Genomic DNA, 24929 nt, shown 5'->3' with positions numbered 1-24929 from the left:
CTTCATTTCGACTTTTCAATAAGGGCTATTCCTAACATTTTCAGGGCCTAGGACAAGAGTATAAATGGAGGTCCCAGGGCCTCTGTGGTAGCATCTGACTACAATGCGGGAGACCCAGGTTTGATCCCTGGGTCACAAGATCCCCTGGAGAAGGAAATGGCAACCCACTCCAGTATTCTTGCCTGGAAAATCCCGTGGGCTGAGAATCCTGGTAGGCTACAGTCTGTGGGGTCACAAGGAGTCGGACAGGACTGAGTGACTTCACTCACTCACTCAGTCTAAGATTCAGCCTTTCTCAAGCTGGTGCCCCCTTCTCACACTGTGAGGGGTCTCTGATGCCTGTAAATGGATAGCTCAACCTACACACCCAAATCATATCCCCTGTAACCCTTAGCCCCACTCCGTTGAACTCTGGCCTAAAAGTGGACACCTCAGCAGTACAGACTATTGTCAAGAATATGGACGAGGAAAAGCCCTGAAAGGAGTGTTGGCCCAGGGAGTTCTGGGCACCAGTTCCTGGAGCATGATTTAGACGGGGTGGGGACGAGCTCACATTGAGCCTACTGTCTCAGCCCTGCAGTTCCCCATCCAGCAGAGAGAGGCACACCCAGAGGAGGGCAAGAGCATGGCCTTTCACGAGGTGGGAGCTAGGCAGGAGTTCCACTTGCTCAAGTGACGCAGACTGCAATGGCCTCCAGCCTGCATCTCAGACACCTTCAGTGTTTTATCCAGCCTCAACCCAGTCATCCACCTGAAACACAAACGTGACTTGTCTCTTTCCTTCTTGAGAGAGACTTGATAGTATCTCCTCATCATTTACAATGTACAAACCCCTTCCTATAGTGTACAAGTCTAGCCATAGTCTATCCAATTCTCCACACGTTATGTCTTGCCCTCCTCCTTCAGAAACTGCTGAGGTTGTCTGGATACCTCAGACTTCTTCATGTCCCCACATCATTCCTATGATGCTGCCTTTGCCGGGAAATCCCTTCAGTGCCCCCACCCCTTTTATTTTGTTTCTTAAGAGTTTGCTCTGGAATTTCTCCTCGCAGCTTTCCCTGACTGTACCCACAGTCCCAGGCTGGTTAGCTGTTCTTTCTTTCCATACCACTGTACACGCTTCTGTGATAATCCTCACCATTTTGTATGGACATGATCTCTTTGAATGTCTCCTTCTACTATAGTTTAAGACAGAAGAACTGTATCTTACTTGGTTATACTTCTATTTATAGAACAATGCCCAGTACGTATTAGGTGCTTGGAAACTGTTGGGACTGATCTGATGGTAATGTGTGTTGTCAATACCCACTCAGCCCAGTGTCAATCAGATTAGCTTGTTTTTGTTCCCTGCTTTGATCAGTGGCCTAAAAGTAATTCATAAATAGCTAGTATTGTCTGGGTACTTAAGAGTATTTGATGTAATATAATTTGACATCTACATGTGATCACATTGCTTTCCTGCTTAAAAAAAAAGACAAGAAGAACAGCTTCATGTCTCTAGAGAATGTGGACCCATCAAATTTTTTATTAGGGAAGCTGCCAGGGAGAGGCTTCTTTTTATAATATGACAATCAATACTTTGCTTGTATTTGTTTTACAAATTCCGCTGCTCAGTAAGATTTACTTCAAATAAAAGGCCAAGAGTCAACACATGCTTTAAAAATTTTATCCTGAAAATTATAGTCTAATTTTGACTTTTAAAATCTTTTGCTCTATCCAAAATTTCTGTTTCCCATGCATGCCACTTACATTCCCAGCTCCTTTCATTCAGTATTGTTTCTCCCTGGAATCAAAAGCAGAGCCCTCTCCTCTGCTCTAAGGAGGGTACATCTTAGGTTTAAACTCGAGTCCTTTTACTCCTTAAATGGAAGTCTCTGCCTTGCTTTCTCTGAGATGAAATGTTCAATTTAGAAGAATGGTATATTTTAATTTTTTTAAATAAAATATTTAACCTATTTTAATCTTGTTTATAAAAATATCTTGGGGATTTAATTTGTTAACATATGTTATGATGTTTTAAAAGAAATTTTATGTCCAGAACCACCAAAAGTTGACCATGGGATGATTCAAGAGAAACAAAACAGTTATGCATACGGACAATCTGTAACATATAAATGTATGGAAGGCTTCACCCTACATGGAGAGAGCTCTATCTATTGTACGGTAGAAGATGACCAAGGAGCGTGGAGTGGCCCCCTACCTCAATGCAGAGGTAATCAGTTTGCGAAGTTACATTTCTGTTTATCCTTACCCTTGGGTCTGTATATGGGCTTCAGAGAGTATACAAACTCCCTGAGAAATGAATGTAAAATGTTGTACATATGCATATTTGCATTTTTCTGGGGAACAGACTCTACGAGGGGGTCTATGACTTCCAAAAAGGAAGAAGCACCGATGTGGAGAACATATGTTGTTGCTGCTGTTGTTTAGTTGCTTAGTCGTGTCTTAGTCTATGTGACCCCATGGACCGTAGCCTGCCAGACTCCTCTGTCCATGGGCTCCTCCAGGCAAGAATACTGGAATGGGTTGCCATTTGCTTCTCCAGGGGATCTTCCCAACCCAGGAATCAAACTTGAGTCTCCACTTCTCCTGCATTACAGGCAGATTCCTTTGCTGCTGAGCCACCGTATGGTAAAATACAAATAATACACACATGACCTCTGTGAGTATATGCATTTGTGTAATAGTGCAGGTGTATGCATACTCAGTCATGTCGGACTCTTTGTGACCCTATGGATTACAGCCCACCAGGCTCCTCTGTCCATGGAATTCTCTAGGCAAGAATACTGGAGTGGGTTGCCATTTCCTGTTCCAGGGGATCTTCCTGACCCAAGGATCAAAGCCAGGTCTCCTGTGTCTCCTGCATTGCAGGTGGATTCTTTACTGCTTGAACCACAGAGAAGGATGGTGATGTATTTTATATACATATATATATATATACACACACACATATATATTTATATGCACACACGTATGTCTCGTGTTTTTAGTGAATTAGGTTATATTTGCTGATTCTTACCATGTTACTTTCAATGAGTTAATATAGATATATTCTTGTTTATAAAAAAAGTGTATAAATTGGTTTATTTAATTGAGAGGAAATCTTAGATTGAGCTGGAGGATCTAAATAATGATCTTATATGTTGTGACAACAAAGAGAAACTCTTGCCTACCTCTTGACTTCATTGAATTGTACTGTTTTCTGCCTCCAGAATTTCTCTCTTATTGACAATGCTCTCTTCTTTACATTTCTAGAACTTTCCTAGGAGGTGGCATTTATTTAAGCAGTATCATATTCAAATGCCAGTATAACTCAAAGAAATGCTGCTTTTATAATTATACTTGAATTTTATTAGCATGGTTTTTAAATAGCATTGCTTATTAATAGTAATTTTTTCATATAAGTGATATACATGAATATTATGAAGCAGTGTTAAAACTAGGCTTCCCAGGTAGCTCATCTGGTGAAGAATCTACCTGCAATGCAGAAGACCTCAGTTTGATTCCTGGGTTGGGAAGTTCCCCTGGAGAAGGGATAGGCTACCCACTCCAGTATTCTTGGGCTTCCCTGGTAGCTCAGACAGTAAGGAATCCACCTGCAATGCAGGAGACCTGGGTTTGATCCCTGGATTGGGAAGATCCTATGGAGGAGGGCATGGCAACCCACTCCAGTATTCTTGTCTGGTGAATCCCCATGGACAGAGGATCCTGGCGGGCTACAGTCCATGGGGTCACAGAGAGTCGGACATGACTGAGTGATTAAGCACAGCACAATGTTTAAACCATGTTGATGATTATATAAAATGAGAAGCAAAAGTCTCTTCTAGTCCTACCCTCAGAAGTAGCCACTCTTTACAAATTTTTGTTATTTATTCTAGGAAATAAATATACATACACATATTTCTTTTTAAAATCATATTAATTATATGGATATATTATTTACTTAACCAGTCTCCTGTTGAAGGGAATTTAGTATCTGTTCTAGTTTTTAAAAAATTATTTTACAAAAGTTCTACAGTAAATATTATTCTGTTCCTTATATCTGTGCAAGTACATTTTTTACAATAAATTCCTTGCAGTGTAATTACAATATCAAAGATATATGCATTTAAACTTTTGATAGATGTTACCAATATTGTTTCAAAAGAAACTGTACCAATTTACTGTCCCAGTAATATTGCATATTTGTTCTCTGTATCATTAATGATAACAGTTATTATGATGTGGAGATGTGATAGTTAAAGGATGGAAATTTCATTTAGTTGTTTGAATTCATTTAAAGTGAGTGAATTTTGATATTTTAAAATTTAGCCATATGAGCCACTTCATATTTATTTCCCCTATTTTATTAAATACTCAGCTATTTAGAATTTATAATTCTGTGGTAATGCTCAAGGATGTCATGGCAGGCCAATGCTGGCATGACAATAACTACAAAACCTGGGTAGATTATTTTTAAAAACCATATTTTAAAGGCAAAAATTGTTCCCTCAGGGGAATAAGTAGGGCTGAATGAGCTAAAATTCCAAGTGAAGGCAAACGATTCTGATGTGCACGTAGGCTGAGGATCTGTCTTGAGCCAGATAAAAGACCATTGCTCTTGGTCGTTGTGGTTAGCTAGGATAACACACTAGAAACTGGAAATCCTCAAATGCTGACCCAGTTTTTCCTAAGAGCCATTTGCCGATTTCTAGGAATGCAGATGAGACTGGGGAGCTAGACCCCAAGCTGCCAAAGTACAAAATGAGATCTTCCTGACCCTTATGGTATTTGGACAACAGACCCATCACAAGAACAGGCTTGTATCAAGCATACAGCCAGCGTCCTTCTTATAACATTTAAGCTCATTTGGAAGCTTTGTGGAGAGAGAGGTTGTGTTGCTAGAGAGAGCACTGCTGAAGCATTGACTTGGATCGCCCACAGTCTCTCGGGGCTGAGGAAGAAAGATCCACTTCCAAGAAGCAGCGGCAAGAGCAGAAGTAGGCTGTGTCATATGGGAAAACTGTAACCCAGCTCGGTCCTCATGGGTCAGGATGTGGTCACCGCAAACCAATCTGCCTATCAGAAGAGGGTACTCTCCCTTTGGAAGATCATATCATCTGAATTTTATACAATGTATTGCATATAATAAAAATTATGAGATGTGGAGAGATGTAAGAAATTATAACCAAATTAGGAGAAATGAAAAGCAAATAAGAAAAATCTAGATAATTGAGTTAGCAGATAAGGACTTTAAGTGATTAATATATTCAAGATACTAACAGAAAAGATAGAGAACTTCAGCAGAGATTTGGAGTCTATAAAATGGAGTAAAATAGACATTCTTCAATAGGAAAATATAGTAGCTGAGCAGCACAGTAGACAGGTTTAACAGCAATTTGGACATAGCAGGAGATGGTAGATGGAAGAAAGGTTAATTAAAACTGAAAGACAAAAAGAAAAATAAAGTAAAATACAGACCAAATTTGAGGACATTTGAGATATGACTGTTCTAATTATGATAAAAAAAAAAATAGGGGAGAGAAAGAGAGAGAGGGAGAGAAGTGTAAGAAATATACTAAGAGATAATGACTGAAAAATTTCCCAAAGTGATGAAGTATATCAACCAAGAGATTCCAAAAACCTTCAGGACTCTAAGCAGAATAAAAACAAAATCATCTCCAGGCACCTCATAGCAAAACTTTTTGGAAACTCATTCATTTTACAGATGAGAAAACTGAAGCTTAGAGAAGTTGACAGCAGTCTCTAATATGTGGTCAAACAGGCTTACACACTGCTCAGTACTGCCTTATGAGGGAGATTGGATCAGCAATCCAAAATCAAATAGACCTAAAATTTTAATGTTAGTGGTGACTCTCAGAATAGGGTCTTCACTAAATTTGCACTTCAGATATTTGTTATCTCACCTAAAATCCAAAGAGGAACTAAACTATTTTTCTATGTAAAGTTGGTAACCAACACAGGAGGAGAAAAGGGATTTACTGTAGTCTGACTGAATTTATTGCTTTAAAAGAGAAGTGAAACAAAACAAGTTCCCAAGGTCACTAACATGTCCTGACTGCTTTGGAAAAAGTGACTATGTTGTGCTTATCTTTGTTGGTTCAAGGTTGCATCCTGTTCTTCTTTGGTCTTGGCATGAGGGAAAGAGGACAATTTATGAGAAAAACTCTTTATTTGAGGGGTTTTAAGAATGAGATCACTGCCAGTTCTGACTTTGATTTCCTTTTTCAAATAGAAAACAGTTTTAGGAATCTCAATATTACTTTGGTGTTGCCTATAGGTACAACTTATTTCAAAGCAAAGATAATATATAGCATTTCAGTTCCTTGGGAAAGACATGAGAATACTTGGTTTCCTAAAAGTCTTACTTAGATATTTGTGGGGAAAGAGAAGAGTCAGAGCAAACAGTTGGTTCCTAAATCTTAACTTGGACAGCATTATTTACCTAATTTTATTATAACATTTTTCTTCTACAGAAACTTTTTACAATGCCATACCAAAAGTTCCGAAACCCACTGAAGTAAATGTTCCAGGTACCAAAGTCTTATCAACTCCTCAGAAACCCACCACTGTAAATGTTTCAGCTACAGAAACCCCACCAACTCCTCAGAAACCCACCACTGTAAATGTTCCAGCTACAGAAATCTCACCAACTCCTCAGAAACCCACCACTGTAAATATTTCAGCTACAGAAACCCCACCAACTCCTCAGAAACCCACCACTGTAAATGTTCCAGCCACAGAAACCTCACCAACTCCTCAGAAACCCACCACGGTAAATGTTCCAGCTACAGAAACCTCACCGACTCCTCAGAAACCCACCACTGTAAATATTTCAGCTACAGAAACCCCACCAGCTCCTCAGAAACCCACCACTGTAAATGTTCCAGCCACAGAAACCTCACCAACTCCTCAGAAACCCACCACTATAAATGTTCCAGCTACAGAAACCTCACCAACTCCTCAGAAACTCATCACAATAAATTCTTCAGCTACAAAGCCCACACTAGTTTCTCAGACATACACCACTGTAAATGTTCCAGCTACAAAGGTCCCATCACCTTCTCAGAAACCTTCCACAGCCAATGATTCCGCCATGACAGCCTGGAATTCCCCAATATCAAACACTGTCTCTACAGCAGCTCAGAATCCCATCATGGCAAATGCTTCTACAACCACACCAACAACCCAAAGATTCACCCCAGCAAAATCTGTACTTACACAGAATCTTAAAGCTACACAGAAGTCCACTTCTATACATACGACCGAGGGTCTCCGTATAACACAAAGACTGACCTCTGCTCATGTTACAGCAGTAAAAAGCACAGCTGTTCCCAGGACAAGCCCGCGTTTTCATACAACAAGCACACCTAAAGGAAGAGGAAGCGCTCCTTCAGGTCAGTTGACTCAGTTCAGGTTTCCACATATGGCTTTTATGTGCCATGGTAGAAATTTCACATTCATCAGGGTTAAAAAAATTTAAGTAGTCTCTGGTTTATTGTAGGGAGAGTTTCTTCATAGCAATGTTCTGACTTTCTACAGAGGCTAACTTTGGATTGTGCTAGAGCATACCTTTAAGAAAGAAATATTTTTGCAATGATACAGAAAAAGGTTGTGGTGTCATAAAAGCAATTCTAAATTAAGGTCAGTAAAAAAATGCTGCTTTTCATGTTAGCTTTAGGGAGTCACTGAATTCCTCATGATCCTTCAAAGAACCAAGTATGTATAATCCTTTAGGTTGATTTCTAGGTCTGATTCAGTGACAGCGACCCATCCCTCAAGCATGCTAAAGGAACTCTCCAGATTCCCTAGAGTTGCTGATTTGGTTAAGTACCTTAATAGTATCTTCTGAGTAATTAAAAACACAGAGTTCTTTGAAATCTTTCAGGTTAACTCTTTAAATGACAGTTTTTATGAAAGCAGAGTAACATATGCTTTAGATTTAAGGAAAACTTACTGAGTGAATGAAACCCATCTAACTAATGCTTTTTCAGACCACCAGGATATCTTCTTATTTTACAACTTGCTTAATGAATAGCCATTTTTATAGACACTTTTGTTCTCTAATAGAGATATGTGGATTTTTGGTTGTTTTTATCCATTAAAAATATACATAAAGGCTTAATAACTTTCCTAAAGCAAATATCAGTGTAACTACCACATATGTCAAGAAATAGAGCAGCATCAGCCCCTCAATTTCCAGATGCTCTGTCGATTCTGAACTCTGTTCTCTGACTTCTCCAGCCAGTGGAACTGTGGCTTTCCACTCTCTGTGCCAAGTGGCCTAGGGATTTCTCCCTGCTGCATGCAGGCAGATCCCACTCCTTGCAGCTCATCTGCTGCCTGAGCTCTCTCAGTTTTGATTTATTTCTTCCTGAGTTAGTTTGTTCTTCCGTGTCTTCAGATAGTTATCATTGTTGATTTTTCAGTACGTTGTCCAGATTTCATAAATTGCCATACTCAAGCTCATTTGGCCATTAGCCACAATCTTTAAGAACTTTAAACATTATAGATATTATTGTTGAAATTTCATTTGTATGTTTCTTTATTCCTTTAGGTAAAAGGTCAAATACACAAAATCTCACTCCAATTAGTTCCCCTTTTTAAAAAGCGAACTTCAATTCCTGCCTGCTTCTTTAAAAAAAATTTTTTATCAAAGTATAGTTGATTTACAATGTTGTGTTCATTTCTTCCATACGGCAAAGTGACTCAGCTTGTATGTATAAATCCCAACCTTCTAATTTCTCTCTCCCTCCAACCTTTCCCCTTTGGTAACCATAAATTTTGTGTTCTAAGTCTGTGAGTCTGTTTCTGTTTTGTAAATAAGTTCATTTGTGTCTTTTTTTTTTAGATTTCACAATACATGCTGTCACATGATAGTTCTCTTTGTCTGACTTACTTCACTCAGTGTGACAATCTAAAGGTTCATCCATTTTGCTGCAAATGACATTATTTCATTCTTTTTATGGCTGAGTAATATTCCCTTGTATACATGTACCACATCTTCTTTATCCATCCCTCTGCCGATGGACATTTAGGCTGCCTCCATGGACAGAGCAGCCTGGCAGGAGTCCATGGGTCGCAGAGTCGGGCACGACTGAGCGACTAAGCGCACACACAGCAACACTATTCTAGGTTTTTTAAGGACCCTCCATGGTGGCTGTATCAATTTGCATTCCCTCCAACAGTGTGGAATGGTTCCCTTTTCTCCACACCCTCTTCAGCATTTACTGTTTGTAGACTTTTTGATGATGGCCATTCTGACCAGTGTGAGATAGTACCTCATTGTGTAAGCTTCCTCTCTGTGTTTTTATTCTTATGCTACATTACTGCTTTGCATGTTTTTTATAATTTATGTAAACAGTATGTCATATGTTTCATTACCTAACTTGACCTTTTGCACTCAACATTGCTTTTTTGGCTTATATTGATCCAGTTAGATTCAGTTCATTAATTTTAACATTTATATGTGGTTACTGACTTCTTAAAATTTTATAACATCTCTGGCCTTAAAAATTTTTGGTTGAACATATAGGTTTAATAGGGCAAAGTGAAGAGAAACAAGTTCACTTAGTATAAATTTGTTATAGAGCTAACTGTGTTGCAATACTTTTTTTCTGCATGAATATAAGATAATTTAACAAATTAACTTAAACTTCTCAATTATTTTAAATGATTATAATAAAAATACAGTGAACATTTGGGATCGAATTTCTCTCTTATATACAATTAATTTACCCTTTAAATATTGTATGCCTTTTCTGCTCTTATTGAAAAAATAGTAGTAGCTACTACTGAGTGTGATCCAGAGTGGCATGTACCATGCACCTTCCATTTGTCAGTGTTAGTCCTTACAGTAACCTTGATTTGCCATCAAGTCATATAACCAAATTTACATAGTGTTTATTTCAGTATTCAATAGCTCTTTAATCACATTTTATGTTTCTATTGTTGGCTGACTTTGTTTAATAGAAAGAAAAGAAAGTGAAGTCGCTCAGTCGTGTCTGACTCTTTGCGACCCCATGGACTGCAGCGTACCAGGATCCTCAGTCCATGGGATTTTCCAGGCAAGAATACTGGAGTGGGTTGCCATTTCCTTCTCCAGGGGATCTTCCTGACCCAGAGATCGAACACCGGTCTCCCGCATTGTAGGCAGACGCTTTACCGTCTGAGCTACCAGAGAAGCCCTTGTTTAATAGAGATAGATACTGATGTGTGTTACTTGATTGTTAGTAATATGATTGCTTTCATTAATTTATTTATAATTGTTTCTTTTAGTTACTTTTGAACTTTAAGTACAGTTGATTGATAAACATATATTTATTAAATTGCTAGCAAATCAATGACTTTAAAGCATTTTACTTTTGTAATTCTTTCCTTTTTTCCTTCTTTAGTTGCTAGCATCATTGCATCGGGTAAGTGTGTCTTTCTGAGAGTTCGCAGAATTTGTCGTCGCTTTTGGATATATAATTCCTGGAAAAGAATGTGGTTTTTTTACTGTCTTTGTTGTCACTAAGGCGTGACCAACTCTTTGTGATCCCATGGACTGTAGCATGTCAAGCTCCTCTGCCCTCCACTATCTCCCAGAGTTTGGTCAAATTCATGTCCATTGAGTTGGTGATATTGTCTTAGGGATACTATCAGAATATAGTATGTGTGGGTGCCAAAGAGAAAACAGGTAAAGGCATCTTATTGACATGTTTGCGGGCACCATTAGGTACTCAGTATGTTAGAGTACTCAGTATGTTAACATTTCCCACCATGTTCTTGTTCCAGGGTAATTTTAGGACAACTTCAAATCATTTGGCCAATCAGTCAAGTATTATTGCTTGTCTAGTGGCTCACTGCATCTCCTTCTAGTGCCTAAGAATCACAAAAGGAGAGAGTTATCAATACAGTTTCTATCCTCAAGTGTTTTATAATTAATCATAAACTACTCACTGACTATTTCTAGATTTGTCCTATCTCAAGTAAAACAAAGAATGTTACTTTTGGTTATATCGTCTTCCTTTTCCCTTCCCTGTCAGTGGTTTAAAGTAAAGTTTCTCCAAAAAATACTCTGTTGTGGGCATGAGACCAAAAACATACCTGTTGCAATTTCTTCTATCATTCGGTCCAGTCCTTTTTTGTTTGTAAATATATCATCTGATGTTATGTATTAACAAGATTAATGAGATGGTGAAAGAAATGTCTGTTAAGAAGCAATACAGCTAAATTGGCATATTGATAAGTAATGTCTAATGGAAAATACACATAAAAATTTTTAAAAAGCACTTTGATTTATGTGTTTATAAGCTAAAAGCTCATCTTATGCATGCATGAATTAGCCATATGACTATGAAACTGAAAGTAATACTTGCTTTTATTATTTTCATTGTTACTTATTACAGTTTTTATGTTTTAGGCAAACCTCTTTTAAGCTAAAAGATTTATTTTGAAAGATTCCAACAGTTGCAATTCACTTTGTCCTTTCTATATTTTAAATAAAGATAAATACATTCTAAGTGAAAATCTCATGATCTAATGGCTTAATGACATTTTTAATAGATGAACTTAAAATTTAATAGATAAGCTTTTTCTTACCAGCTCAGTGACATTCAGTGAAGATTTGAGGTGCTTATTATTTTCTCTAAAATTCTTTAAGTATATATTGTGTGATTTTCCAGAAACTTTCCCTTAGGGTTAGTTGTAATTCCAACCTGTGCTCAAAAATAAAGAGGAATTCCTTCCCTCTTATATCAGACATATGGTAATATTTTTCTTTGGGATCTTATACTTGTAAAACATAAACCTGAAAATTATCTTTACTTCTTAAATAGTCTGTGAATGAGGTCACTTTTCTCATTTTAAAGATAAACTCTACAACAAGGAAATTGCTTTTATTGATTCTACTGCAAAGGACATGAGTGACACAAATGATATTAGAACTTTGCATTTGAATGCAAAAACTTTGAATATTTTCCTGTTTAATTTTGCCAAGAAGTAGAGACTGACTGCTCATCTCAGAGCTTTGTCTGCTGTGTCAGTGAAGCCTGCCTTGTGGTTTTCTTCAAACATTTTATTTGTTTATTTGTTTTTGACTGTGTCAGGCCTCAGTTGCCACCTGTGAGAGCTTCGTTGTGGTGCGAAGGCTTTACAGTTCGCTGCCCATGGGCATCTGACTGAGGCCTAGTTGCCCCAAAGCATGTGGGATCTTTAGTTCCCTGTCCTGGGATCAAACCCGCATTCCCTGCTTTGGAAGGCAGGTTCTTAACCACTGGACCTCTAGCGATATCCCTGCGAGATGATTTGTAAAGCTGTTCTCTGCTGTGTACTAGTGTATTTTCCAAAAACAATTTTTTTTTCCTTTTTTTTTCATTATTACCCTCTCCCCCTCAAAGATCTTTTTTCCCCTAATCATCCCTATAAAATATTAATACTACAGATATAATATAAATCTATTTATGTACTGTATGCACATCTGTACTTTATATGTAAAAAAGTCAAAAAAACACTTTTTCCCCTTTAGGGATGATACCAGCCCCACTGAGAATACATGCTGTATATAATTGTGGGGTTTTCTGTCTGTGTTTGTTGACAGTATTTTATAGACAGACTACTTGTGCTTTGGAATCAGTCAGACCTTGGTTTCAATCCTGTTTTGGATTTTTTTTTTCTTTCCATTTAGTAATTATTCAACCCAAGTGATTTACTTAATCTCTCTGAGTCTCAATTTTCTCATTTATGAGATGGTGATTATGATTCGTTTAAAGTCTTGGAAGCTTAATGAAATAATGGTTGTGAAAACTACTTGGCATAGTGCTAAAAACTGGGTAAATCTCAGCTTTAAGAACTCTTTTTTATTTTGTCACTATCATCTTTCTGAGACGGATGTCTGACAATTTTATCGCTCCCTCTGGCCACACCAAAGAAGCAGATAGTCCCTTATTAGAGTGACATGTGCATGTTGGGTCGTGGTGAGGACTGCACAGAGACACGCCTGTGTGTTATTTCACTTACTTCTCACACCAGTCCTGTAGTGTAGCTGTGTCCCACCTTGTAACTGAGAGAACTGCGGCTGTGCAAGATTCTTAACTTGCTCAAGGTCACACGGCCATTCGGCACGTGAATAGAGGGAGGTGATTAGTTTCTTCAGCACTCAGCGCTTGAAAGGGCAGAAAAATTCTTTTCCTAGAGCTGTACAGCTCAAGTTTAACAATTAAGATAGTCCTGATTATTTATAAGTGTTGCTTTTATTCTCTTCAATAAAGCAGAAATAGCTGTTTTTCTGGAACTCTCTCGCTTTTTCCATGATCCAGCGGATGTTGGCAATTTGATCTCTGGTTCCACTGCCTTTTCTAAAACCAGGTTGAACATCTGTAAGTTCATGGTTCATGTATTGCTGAAGCCTGGCTTGAAGACTTTTGAGCATTACTTTACTAGCGTGTGAGATGAGTGCAATTGTGTGGTAGTTTGAGCATTCTTTGGCATTGACCTGTCTCTTGAGAAACCTGTATGCAGGTCAGGAAGCAACAATTAGAACTGGACATGGAACAACAGACTGGTTCCAAATAGGAAAAGGAGTACGTCAAGGCTGTATATTGTCACCCTGCTTATTTAACTTATATGCAGAGTACATCATGAGAAATGCTGGGCTGGAGGAAGCACAAGCTGGAATCAAGATTGCTGGGAGAAATATCAATAACCTCAGATATGCAGATGACACCACCCTTATGGCAGAAAGTGAAGAGGAACTAAAAAGCCTCTTGATGAAAGTGAAGGAGGAAAGTGAAAAAGTTGGCTTAAAGCTCAACATTCTGAAAACTAAGATCATGGCATCTGTTCCCATCACTTCATGGGAAATAGGTGGAGAAAGAGTAGAAACAGTGTCAGACTTTATTTTTGGGGGCTCCAAAATCACTGCAGATGGTGATTGCAGCCATGAAATTAAAAGATGCTTACTCCTTGGAAGGAAAGTTATGACCAACGTAGACTGCATATTAAAAAGCAGAGACATTACTTTGCCAACAAAGGTCTATCTAGTCAATGCTATGGTTTTTCCAGTGGTCATGTATGGATGTGAGAGTTGGACTGTGAGGAAAGCTGAGCACAGAAGAATTGATGCTTTTCAACTCTGGTATTGGAGAAGACTCTTGAGAGTTTTCCCTTGGACTGCAAGGAGATCCAGCCAGTCCATCCTAAAGGAGATCAGTCCTGGGTGTTCATTGGAAGGACTTAAGCTGAAGCTGAAACTCCAATACTTTGGCCACGTCATGTGAAGAGTTGACTCATTAGAAAAGACCCTGATGCTGGGAGGGATTGTGGGCAGGAGGAGAAGGGGACGACAGAGGATGAGATGGTTGGATGGCATCACTGACTCGATGGACATGGGTTTGGGTGGACTCTGGGAGTTGGTGATGGACAGGGAGGCCTGGCGTGCTGTGGTTCATGGAGTCGCAAAGAGTCAGACACGACTGAGCTACTGACCTAACCTGACCTTTATTCCCTTCATTGCTGAAATCCTATGTTGTGACACTCATAAGCCGCTTGTAGCAATTAGCAACAGTAAAGAAAAAAAAAATTAAGAGAATGCTCAGTGAAATATCTAAAGTACTTATTCTTTTAAACATCACATGCTTATTTACTTATGCTTTTATGTCAAATAGGATTATAAGGAAGAACACAACCTGCTCACAGCTTTCTTAGTTTTTCACAGTATAAAGAGTGCATTTCCACTTCATGGCATGTGTATAATTGAGGCCTTTTGAAATGACTGGGTGAATCCACATTTCTTCTGGAAAGGAGGCAAGCCTCATTCTGATTTGGGTTGTTCAGGAATGGAGATAATACTCTATATATTAATATAATACCCATCTAATACAAATTTAGTTTGAGTAATCTCAGGTATTTTTATTGAGAATATTATGAACAGTTAAAATCATGCATTTTTACTATTTATAAGTACCATGCCAGTTATTGGAGATAATGTGCTAATATGTGAGAAACTGCTTTGCACTGTTTTAAGTACCAGGTAAATATATTTCTACATAATGGGGAACATTACTAAAATACTCCTTTTACTTAAAGAAAAACATTTCTAAAATTATGTGATTTTCCTACCCAAAAGCTCTTTAATGACACTGGAATCATAATCTTAATTTCATTTATAATATTATAGTTTCATTTATCCCAGGTTGTTGTTGTTTAGTTGCTCCTACTCTTTGCTACTCCATGGACTTTGGTTTGCTGAAGTTCACCTCTATTTAGTCAGTGATGCTATCTAACCAAGTTGGCCTAAATTGTTTTAGTCTTAAATTAGTACTCATTCACCTTTGGGTGAATTTTAGATCATAAACTATTGACTTTATAAAGTTTTCTTTGTTTTCATTTGCAAAATAGTATTCTCATTAATTATTAATCGAGGAATTATTTATTTAGAATTATACTTCTCATATTTCTGTAGTTTGCATTGGTTTTCTGTTAAAACATAAACCTTCACACTTTCTTTTAGAATCACATATATGTACTGACCAGTGTTCTAAGAATATTCCCACTTTTGTCACCCAGACATTTGGGATCACTTTAAAATTTTTCGATCTTCATCTATCATTCAAATTGAAAATGGGATTTTTCTGCAACATTTGAAAATGGTGGGGTTAATGGGAAGTGGTAAAACAAAAAGAAACCCCAGGTTTCACAGGAGCCATGATCTATTAGTGCAGCCTTTCAAACTAATGCTGTGGTGCTAAGGAATCAAATAAATTGGGTAAAATGCTGTAAATTCTGTGGTAGAAACAGCGGTTTTTAAAGTTATGTATCCACATGACAGCTCAGTTATGCGACATCGTATTTTGCTGATTTGAAACTGGACACACTTGTTAGTCACATTAGCTTCAGTTGCTTTTCTAGTATCATTTATGCTTTTCTTTGTAGTACAGATCAAAAAAATAGAGTTCAAGGATTTGGGAGGGTGTAGTGGGGAAGAAAAGGGATACGCAGGGTGGTGAGGAGAAAGAGCACTGATTGGTTTTAAGAAGAAAGTTTATGTGTAAAAATCAAGGTATAAAAATATTTTTTTTACTGTTGATCAAATTATTTCATCAATTATTTGTTGTTGTTCAACTCAAAATAGTGCATTTAATATTGAAAGTAAATACCAGTTTCCCTAAATGAAATTTTATCTGCAGTAGACCAAACACTGGAAAGCATTTCTGTAGTTTGACTCTCCATGCCCAGGTACTGATGCCTTTCCTATGATGGAGAAAGGCCTACATCTCTGTTACCTTTACTATGAACTGAGTAAATGGCCTTGCCATTAGCCACATACGGCAGCTTCACCTTTCTGAGACTCAATTTAATTATCTACAAAATAAACGTGAACTCCAAGACATCTTCTAGTGCTGAAATTGCACATAGTACAGTCAATATGTTTAAATAATCAGTGATCAAATAATTTAAAATTAAGCATGGTGGGGTTGAAACATTTTAGAATCCTCTCAAATCTGTAAGATTTTATTTGAGCATTGTGATACTTCGTTTTAAATATTTAATTTTCCCTTGGAAGAAAATAAGATAAATAACACGTAGATCTTACTGTCAAACTTGTGACATAAGCAAGCAAGCAAAGTATAATTCATGTCTCCTGTTTTGTCTTTAACTTACCTGATGATCAGTATGTTTGTCATTGTGAATTACACTGTATATGTAATTGCTCATTTCTATATTGATTGACTTACCATTTTTTCCCCCTCAAGGATGTGTTCCTGTTACTGTAATAATTTGTATCATAATTCTAGTCAAAATTTTCCGAGACAGTGGAAAATCAGGGTGAGCAAAAATTTTGATGCTTTTTAAAAATTTGTTCTTAGCTTCTTTCCAGTAAAACTTGACACTATAGCAGTAGATAACTTTCTAAGCTTAATTGTATTTTTTGTCATGCTATATCTTTATTCCTTTTGTCTGTATTTACTATCTTGAATGAATAGCCTGTGTCTTTAAAAAAAAATTTAGAAATCTGAGTATATACAAGAACATTAGGTGATTTGAAAGCCAAAGTCTCATTGCAATCTATTGATCAACTCATCTTTTTTCTCTACTCAGTACAATTTATGAATATCTCTGTGTTGTACACAAGTGAAAATGTCTAGAAAAAGAAACTCTAATGTATTGTTAAATTGCATGTGACTAGGCCTATGAATAAATTGGATTTACTAATAGACGCCAATCTAGCCAAAGTCAGCCCAGTGCTTAAGAGGGCAAGTTCTAGAACCTGGTTGCTTGATTCCAATTCAGGGTCTACGGTTTACATGCCATTTGACTGTGAGGAGCTTAACCTCTCTATGCCTCAATTTTCTCATTTGTAAAATGGGGGAAATAATAGTACCCACTTCATGGAATTGTAGTATCTTTTTTGTGGGATCAAATGAATCATCACCTGTAAAGGGGTTAGGATCTCACTTCGCACACAGTAAGCACTCAGGTGATAAAACAACACAGGAAGAAAAAGAAAATCAGTACCTGAAACGTCTGGTCTGCATTGAATATACATGTGTTAAATATAAAGTCATGGTTGGCTCTGATATATTCTGTAGACAGAGTAATATTTAAATTGACCTTCTGTTTTGTAGATTTTATCATTCAGAAGACTAATTGTGGAGTTCACATAAACTGAATTCTTTCTGAAATGCCCTAATGCCTGTCTATTTTTTCGTTGCTGAAGAACAATTATATTTTAATGCTGTTACTAATTGCCTTTTCAATTCTTTGGATGATGTATCTCCTTTTTAGCCTTCATGGCTCTTTCCCTTCTCTTTAAGTGAGCAATGTTATTTAAGCCTTTTATAAGGTAAAGTATGAAAACATTCTTTAAATCACTAAGCAGTTCAGTCTTTTGTTAAAAGCGTTTGGTCACTAGGTCCTATTTTTTCTTTTTTGGCAGGATTTATAGATATTTCTTTACTGCCAATAAAATATTCTAGATGCTTTAAGAGCAAATGTAGTAAAATATGACTTCTTCAGATTTTTCTGAAACTTTTAAAGAATGTGGTTTAGAGCTCAGTATAAATAACAGAATTCTAAGTCATATAAAGTGAGTTAAGTTGGTACAGATGCCTCCTCAAGACTATTTTGGAAAAAAGAATAAAAATTTTTTTTCTGTACTTCCTTACATATAGTCTAGTTCTGCTTTTGAATTGAAGCATTATCAGTATAATTCTCAAGCCAATATTCCAGGGCTTGTTAGGTTGAGGGGGATGGAATGGAATGAGTTTGCTGGGGGCTTTCTCTTGGCTATCATCAGTTTCTTTAGATGTTTTGGTAAAATAATTAACCATGATATTTTTAATAGAATGAAAAGTGCTGAAATGTAGAAGGAGGGAATATTTATGTTTTATTGGGATTTTGCAGTAAACCTAATTCTTCTATGTCTGAATCAGAGAAAATTCATTCAAACCCCTGAGAAAGAATTTGCCTTTTTTTTATGTCCACTTAAAAACACTCCACTTGCCTTATTTTGGAAGTATAAGCTGTTGAGTGTAAGAGGTAACTTTATACATTCCTTGTTATTTTCTCAATTTTATGCTGATTTAATTAAAATTTGATTTTTAATGAGACAGGGGAAAGAGTAAATGAGTGTGAAGGTGTCTCATACCTTCACCTGTTGATATTTTGTGTTTGCCTATCCAAGGATTTATTTACATCTTTTAGAAGTGTTGGTATATATGATAAATTTTAGTGTATAAAAAGAATGTGATTGTAAACAAATGCTCATGTTGCTTTTTGATTGAGCTTTAAACTTTCATAATTCAATCACTATTTTCCTTCTCCACTATTCAGCTCTTACTACACGCGTGAGGACAAAGCACATAGGTGTCGTGATAACTATAACTGGTGATGCTGCAGAAGTAAGACCTTTGGTAATTTACAAAAGGTATATGGTTCAGTAAAATCACATTTCTCTGTCTTGAAAAATGTCCATTAACACAATTGGCTTGGTATCTATCTGTGACTATTAAAGGACAATAGAGGTTTAAACCTCTATTATTGTTAGAATTGTTTTTCTTTGTTGAATGATTGACTAACACATTGAACCTTTGTTAACGTGACATGTTTTCAGCCCTCCACTCTTCAGCAGTATACCTATTGTATCATTCTGTGTTTTGTACTCAGTTTATTGAAATGTTTGGATGTTCGCAATCCTATAAATAATCTGGAAAAAGCAAAAGATTGATACATTAGGGCTTACAAATAGGAATGCCTTCATTGTGACTATTTGCAGCATGAGATGGTTGACTCATACTATATTTGCTTCTCTCATTTGTAATGTTTAAGAAATACCAAATCTATTTTAAAGAGTCTTTTATAAGTCATGTTTATAGATCTTATCTCTGTTCAGTTGTGAGTCAAAATTATCAAACAAAACTGACTTAATATATATGTATGTGTGAAACTTTCTAGGTGTCTTCTTCTTTTGATTAAGCTTTCTTCCATTCCAGGGAGTTTTCATCGATTTTTAATCTGAAGTATCTTAGTTGAATCTAACTTGGCAATTTATCACAAGAAACTAAAAACTCAAGTGTCATATTTTAGTTGGTGTTGCTTAAAGAATCCACGTACAGTACAGGAGACCTGGGTTTGATCCCTGAGCTGGGAAGAACCCCTGGAGAAGGGAATGGCTACCCACTCCAGTATTCTTGCCTGGAAAATCACATGGACAGAGGAGTCTGGCAGGCTGTAGTCCATGGAGTCACAAAGAGATGGATATGGCTGAGTGACTAACACACTTTCATATCTGCTGCTGCTGCCTAGTCGCTTCAGTCGTGTCCAACTCTGTGCAATCCTATGGACTGTAGCCCACGGGGTTCCTCTACCCATGAAATTCTCCAGGCAAGAATACTGGAGTGGGTTGCCATGCCCTCCTCCAGGGGATCTTTCCAACCCAGGGATTGAACCCAGGTCTCGGGCACTGCAGGCAGATCCTTTACCACTCAGCCACCAGGGAACTGTACTGGGTGGGATGGTCCATGCTGTATAACTTACTAACTTTGCATTTTTTTTGTACCCCAAATTAACCAACTATTCTATTTCATGATTTATCACATAGTAATTAAAAATGAATATATATCACCAGTAAGTAAAGCTATTTTGGTTTTAATTTTTTTTTTCTCTTACTTTCAGGACATATGTGTATAACATTGACAATTTTGCTTATGATGCTAGTAACCGTTGGCTAACTGAGCCAAAGAAGTTGAGAAGAAAGTGTTTTGCATGTTATCTTGTTTTTAAGATGCGTAGGAATGTCCACGAAGCAAGGAAAGATGAATCTGTCCTGGAATCACAGTCTCAACACTCCTAAGACCCTTGAAAATAGAACAATTTGTAAGATTAAGAGTGATTACTTTCATAAAAGTGTGGGAAAGTGGAGAGATTTGTTCATGTTTAGAATGTGAGAAAAAAAAAATGAATTTTTTTTACCAAATATGTAATGTTATTTTTATTTATAAAAACACAAAAAATTAAAACAATTGGATATTGAAAACAAATGAACCAGTCTCTTATAAGGAAAATTGTCAAAGAGATAAAACACTTTATACAATGATCTTCCTTGACTAAAGGGCATTTTCGCTTTTCTTATTCTATTAAAATGAGCCAGAATTAGTTGGCAAATTTTTTTAAAGGAAAAACATGCTGATGATCCAAGAGTGTTGAGTTTCTTGGGTTCGTTGGTGACAAAGGAGGAATAAAGAATGAAGGAATAATTCTTCCTTTTTCATACAAGCACAGATAGTGAATTAACCCCTTATTTGTAAGATAGATCAGCTATGATTTTGTTCTTAGAACAATTTTTTCTTTTTGAAAAAGAGCCCCCATGAAAGAGTGAAAGTTGTCTTAGATTTACTTAATGTCTTTAAAACTCTGTAGAGATATTATAATATTAATATAAGAAAAGATTCTATATTTCTGAAGTGAGATGTTCATATTCAAATTGTAAATCTTATTCTTTTGTAACATTAAGTTTAATTTATATTTATTTATGTTTTACATGTATATCAGAAAAAGTTCAAGGAGATATGTAAAGAAAAATTTATCTTCCCTAAATAGAAATAACCACATTTTTGTCTCATGTGGTATCTGGCATTTATTTTCTTGTGTAAATTATTTATAAATAAGGGAGTCCCTTACTGCCTTTCATAAGAGTTTAGAATGCTGTCCTTTGGCTTAGTGGGAATCACTTTTACTGTATTACTTGTTATTGATTTACCTAAAGGCAATCACATCAGTTCCCAGATTCTTAATATGTTCTTGTCATCTTGCCAGTTACATGTTAAGTGTTGGAATAGACTAGAATATATACATAAATAAATTTCACAATAATTATTTTGTCACATTGCTTCATTGACTTTGTTGTTCAGTTCAGTTCAATTCAGTCGCTCAGTCGACTGAATCTGAATCTTTGCGACCCCATGAGTCATGTCCCCTCTTTGCCAGGCCTCCCTGTCCATCACCAACTCCTGGAGTTTACCCAAACTCATGTCCATCGAGTCGGTGATGCCATCTAACCATCTCATCCTCTGTCATCCCCTCCTCCTGCCCTCAATCTTTCCCAGCATCAGGGTCTTTTCCAATGAGTCAACTCTTCGTATGAGGTGGCCAAAGTATTGGAGTTTCAGCTTCAGCATCAGTCCTTCCAATGAACACCCAGGACTGATCTCCTTTAGGATGGACTGGTTGGATCTCCTTGCAGTCCAAGGGACTCTCAGGAGTCTTCTCCAACAGCACAGTTCAAAAGCATGAATTCTCTGGTGCTCAGCTTTCTTTATTAGTCCTACTCTCACATCCATATATAACTACTGGAAAGACCATAGCCTTGATAGATGGACCTTTGTTGACAAAGTAATGTGTCTGCTTTTTAATATGCTGTCTAGGTTGGTCATAACTTTCCTTCCAAGGAGTAAGTGTCTTAATTTCATGGCTGCAATCACCATCTGTAGTGATTTTAGAGCCCCCCAAAATACAGTTTGTCACTGTTTCCATTGTTTCCCCATTTGTTGTTAAAGTGTTTTAAAATAAATTCCATAAGCATCATGACATTTCACTATAAATATTTAAATATGTATTTCCAACAATAAAGACTTTTTTCCTAACTAGCCACATCATCACAACTAACAAGATTAATGGTAATTTCCTAATAGTTTCTAATATTAGGAAATTCTTTTAACTTCCTAAAAAGTTCTGCAAATAGGCCAATGTCTATCTACTAATTCATTCATTTGTTAAATAGGAGGACCTACTCTATCTGCTGTGATAGTCTGTGCTTCCTGGTGTAGCAGCAAGGATAATACTGATTTAGTTACTCAGAAAAATCCATAAGAGCCTACTACATGCAGGTTATCACGTGTTAGGTGCTGCAGCTACCAAATGACTGCACAGTATCTACCCACTTATCTACTTAGAAGAAGACCAAAGCCATACACTTATTGAGAGAAAGAATGTAGAGTTATAAGTGTTACACTTGTACGGAATATAAGGAGTTCTTAAGCCATTTTTGCTAAGTGGTGGGCTGGGATCATTCAAGACTGTGCAAACTGAGAAAGGACAAATAGATGAGATTCACCTGGCAGGATTGGGGGCTGCAAATAGTGTAGCAAGCTCAAAGTAGGAAAGGCTTGGAGAGAGGACTATGGTGTGTCATGTGTAGTGTAAAATAATAAATTCTGGATAGTTTCTTTTGATGTGATTAACTTAAAAGTCGAAATCAATGGTCACAAGTTTATAGTAGCAAGAGTTTTAGATATTGGGAAACATTAAACTTTGGCAATAAATTATACTGAGTCTTTACATCTTATTACTTAGGTAAGGGTATAAGCTGAAAAACATCTAACAACCAGTTACATGAAGAAAATAATTATAGAAATAAGTATTTTAAGTATAATGGGATTTTCCTGTATGACTTATAATATTTATCCTGTAATCATGAAGCTGAATAGTTTTATATTTTCCCAAGGTAAGCTCTTCTATAATATTATACTTTAATTGCCAAGATTGTACTATTGCTTTTACCTTGAGACTGGTGCTTATTTGTTGTAGGAAATTATACTTGCTCACCACAGAAAGTTGTGTTTTATAGTATTTAACCTACAATTGTTATCAAATTTCTTGGAACATTTGAACATTAATTGTTTTTGTCTTATCACACCTTGGCACTGATTTTTTAGTCAATGCCCAAAGTGGAAATGCCTTATCTTCCACACCCCCACTATAAGTGTTCCCTTCACCCCCTTGCCCGAGTTAAAAACTGCCTCCTCCCTAAGGTTGGTGCTTCCTTTGCAGCCCACTCCAGTGGTGGCTGATTTATTTTCAGACTGCAGATCCTTCAGTGTTCAGAGGTGGTGGTGTTTTCCTTGCTTCCCCTTGCCACTACTTCCATCTCAGGTCTCCCATATATTATTTAAAAAATTATTCTTTTTACTCTAGTTGGGTAATTAACTAAAATGTTAATTTTTTTACCTGTAGTTTTTCCTCTCCCAATTTCAAACAGCTAGCCAAATTTCAGTCTTCCTTGCCACAGGGAACAACATGGAAGCAGAAAATTTAAAGAAGCTTAAAGACAGTTCTCTTCCTTGTTTTGTTTTTTCTCTGAAATTCTGTGCTCACGTCATAGACTAAGTTGTGTGAAGGAAGGTAGACTCAGAACCAGGAAGAGAGAGGATCCATGTAAACAGCAAAGAAGACAGATGTTGCTCACAATCTAAAAGTTTCGAATCTAAGCATCCTGATGGTTTCTGGGGTGGGGAGGTAAGGGATGGGAAGTGAATCTTTTGAAGTTGGATATTTTGAAAGGTTAGCAGAATTTGTTAAAGGATTAGGTGTGCAGTTGGAAAAAAAAAAAAAAAAAAAGGAGTCAAGGATGACACCAAGATTTTTAACCTGAGCAACAGAAAGGAGGAGGTTGCCACTTACAGAGCAAGGGAAGACTTTTGTAACAGAAAGATCAGGAGTTTGTTTTTATACATGTGAAGTTTGAGATGCCTTTCAGACATCAAAGTGGACATGCATGAGTAGTCAAAAATACAAATCTGGAGCTCAGGGGAGGTGACCAAGCTTGATATGTTTGGGAGTCATCAATAGAACATATGTCAGGGAACTCAAAAAAGCAAAATAAAGATTAATAGTCAACTTTTGGGTTGACAATACACAGGCTATTGGTGGCCTTGTCCAAAATTCTTCCAGTACAGTTGTTGTGGGTAAAAGCCTGATTGAAAGAGAAACCTGACAGATACCACATTAGTCAACAGATCAAAGTCACATCACCGATCATGGGACAAGTAACATGAGTTGCTCCTGACAGATCACCTTGAGAAGAGCTCGGTATCATCTGCGTGGTTTAAAAATGCGAAATCTAGATCAGTTTATGAGAAAGCATCAGAAAAAAGCAGTTTGAGGAACATTCTACAAAATAGCTAGCCCATACTCTTCCAGAGTGTCTAGGTCATGAAAATCAAATACTGCCCTCCGCCCCCCGCAGATAATAAAGTACAAAAATCTTTGAGATGGAATAGCAAAAAGCAATAGGAAAAAAACAATGAAATCAAAAGTTAGGTCTTAAACAATACAACTGACAAAATTCCATTTTGACTGATAGAGAATAAAGAATAAAAGGAGAAGACAAGAATTACCAGTATCACAGTATCAGAATGTATCACCCTATAGAGCCTGGTCGTTAAAAGAAAAATAAGATAATACTAATTTCATGCCAATAAATTCAACATTATACCAATAAGTTCAACAAAAAATTAGGTAAAATGAATAAATTATTTGAAAACACAAATTATATAAAGTCTGACTCAATAAGAATACACAACTTGAATAGCCCTATGTTTAAAAAAAGTTTTCAGTTAGAAATCTTTCCAAAAAGAAAATTTAGGCCCAGATGGTTTCACTGGTAAATTGTA

At 36.8% G+C, this 24929-nt stretch overlaps 1 protein-coding gene across 7 annotated transcripts in view; it reads left to right on the top strand.

Annotated features, from left to right (window-relative positions):
• The window catches only part of CD55 (CD55 molecule (Cromer blood group)), a 30108-nt gene extending 8746 nt beyond the window's left edge, over window positions 1-21362 (top strand). The window contains exons 6-12 of one of the 7 annotated variants that reach the window (XM_043486351.1): window positions 2024-2212; window positions 6477-6533; window positions 7314-7397; window positions 10395-10415; window positions 16734-16806; window positions 18814-18907; window positions 20155-20291. In XM_043486351.1, coding sequence (XP_043342286.1) covers window positions 2024-2212; window positions 6477-6533; window positions 7314-7397; window positions 10395-10415; window positions 16734-16806; window positions 18814-18871 — 482 coding nt within the window. In that variant the 3' untranslated portion in view covers window positions 18872-18907; window positions 20155-20291. Of the gene's footprint in view, window positions 1-2023; window positions 2213-6476; window positions 7398-10394; window positions 11744-16733; window positions 16807-18813; window positions 18908-20154 lie in introns of those variants that run through there. The other 6 variants (XM_043486347.1, XM_043486348.1, XM_043486346.1 and 3 more) reach the window with 6 other exon arrangements.
• Window positions 21363-24929: the final 3567 nt, after the last annotated feature.

This window comes from Cervus canadensis, chromosome 13, assembly GCF_019320065.1.
Source record: "Cervus canadensis isolate Bull #8, Minnesota chromosome 13, ASM1932006v1, whole genome shotgun sequence".
In the NCBI taxonomy this organism is placed as follows: Eukaryota; Metazoa; Chordata; class Mammalia; order Artiodactyla; family Cervidae; genus Cervus; species Cervus canadensis.
Note: the sequence above shows the minus strand (reverse complement) of the source record. Positions and strands in the feature narration are given on the sequence as shown.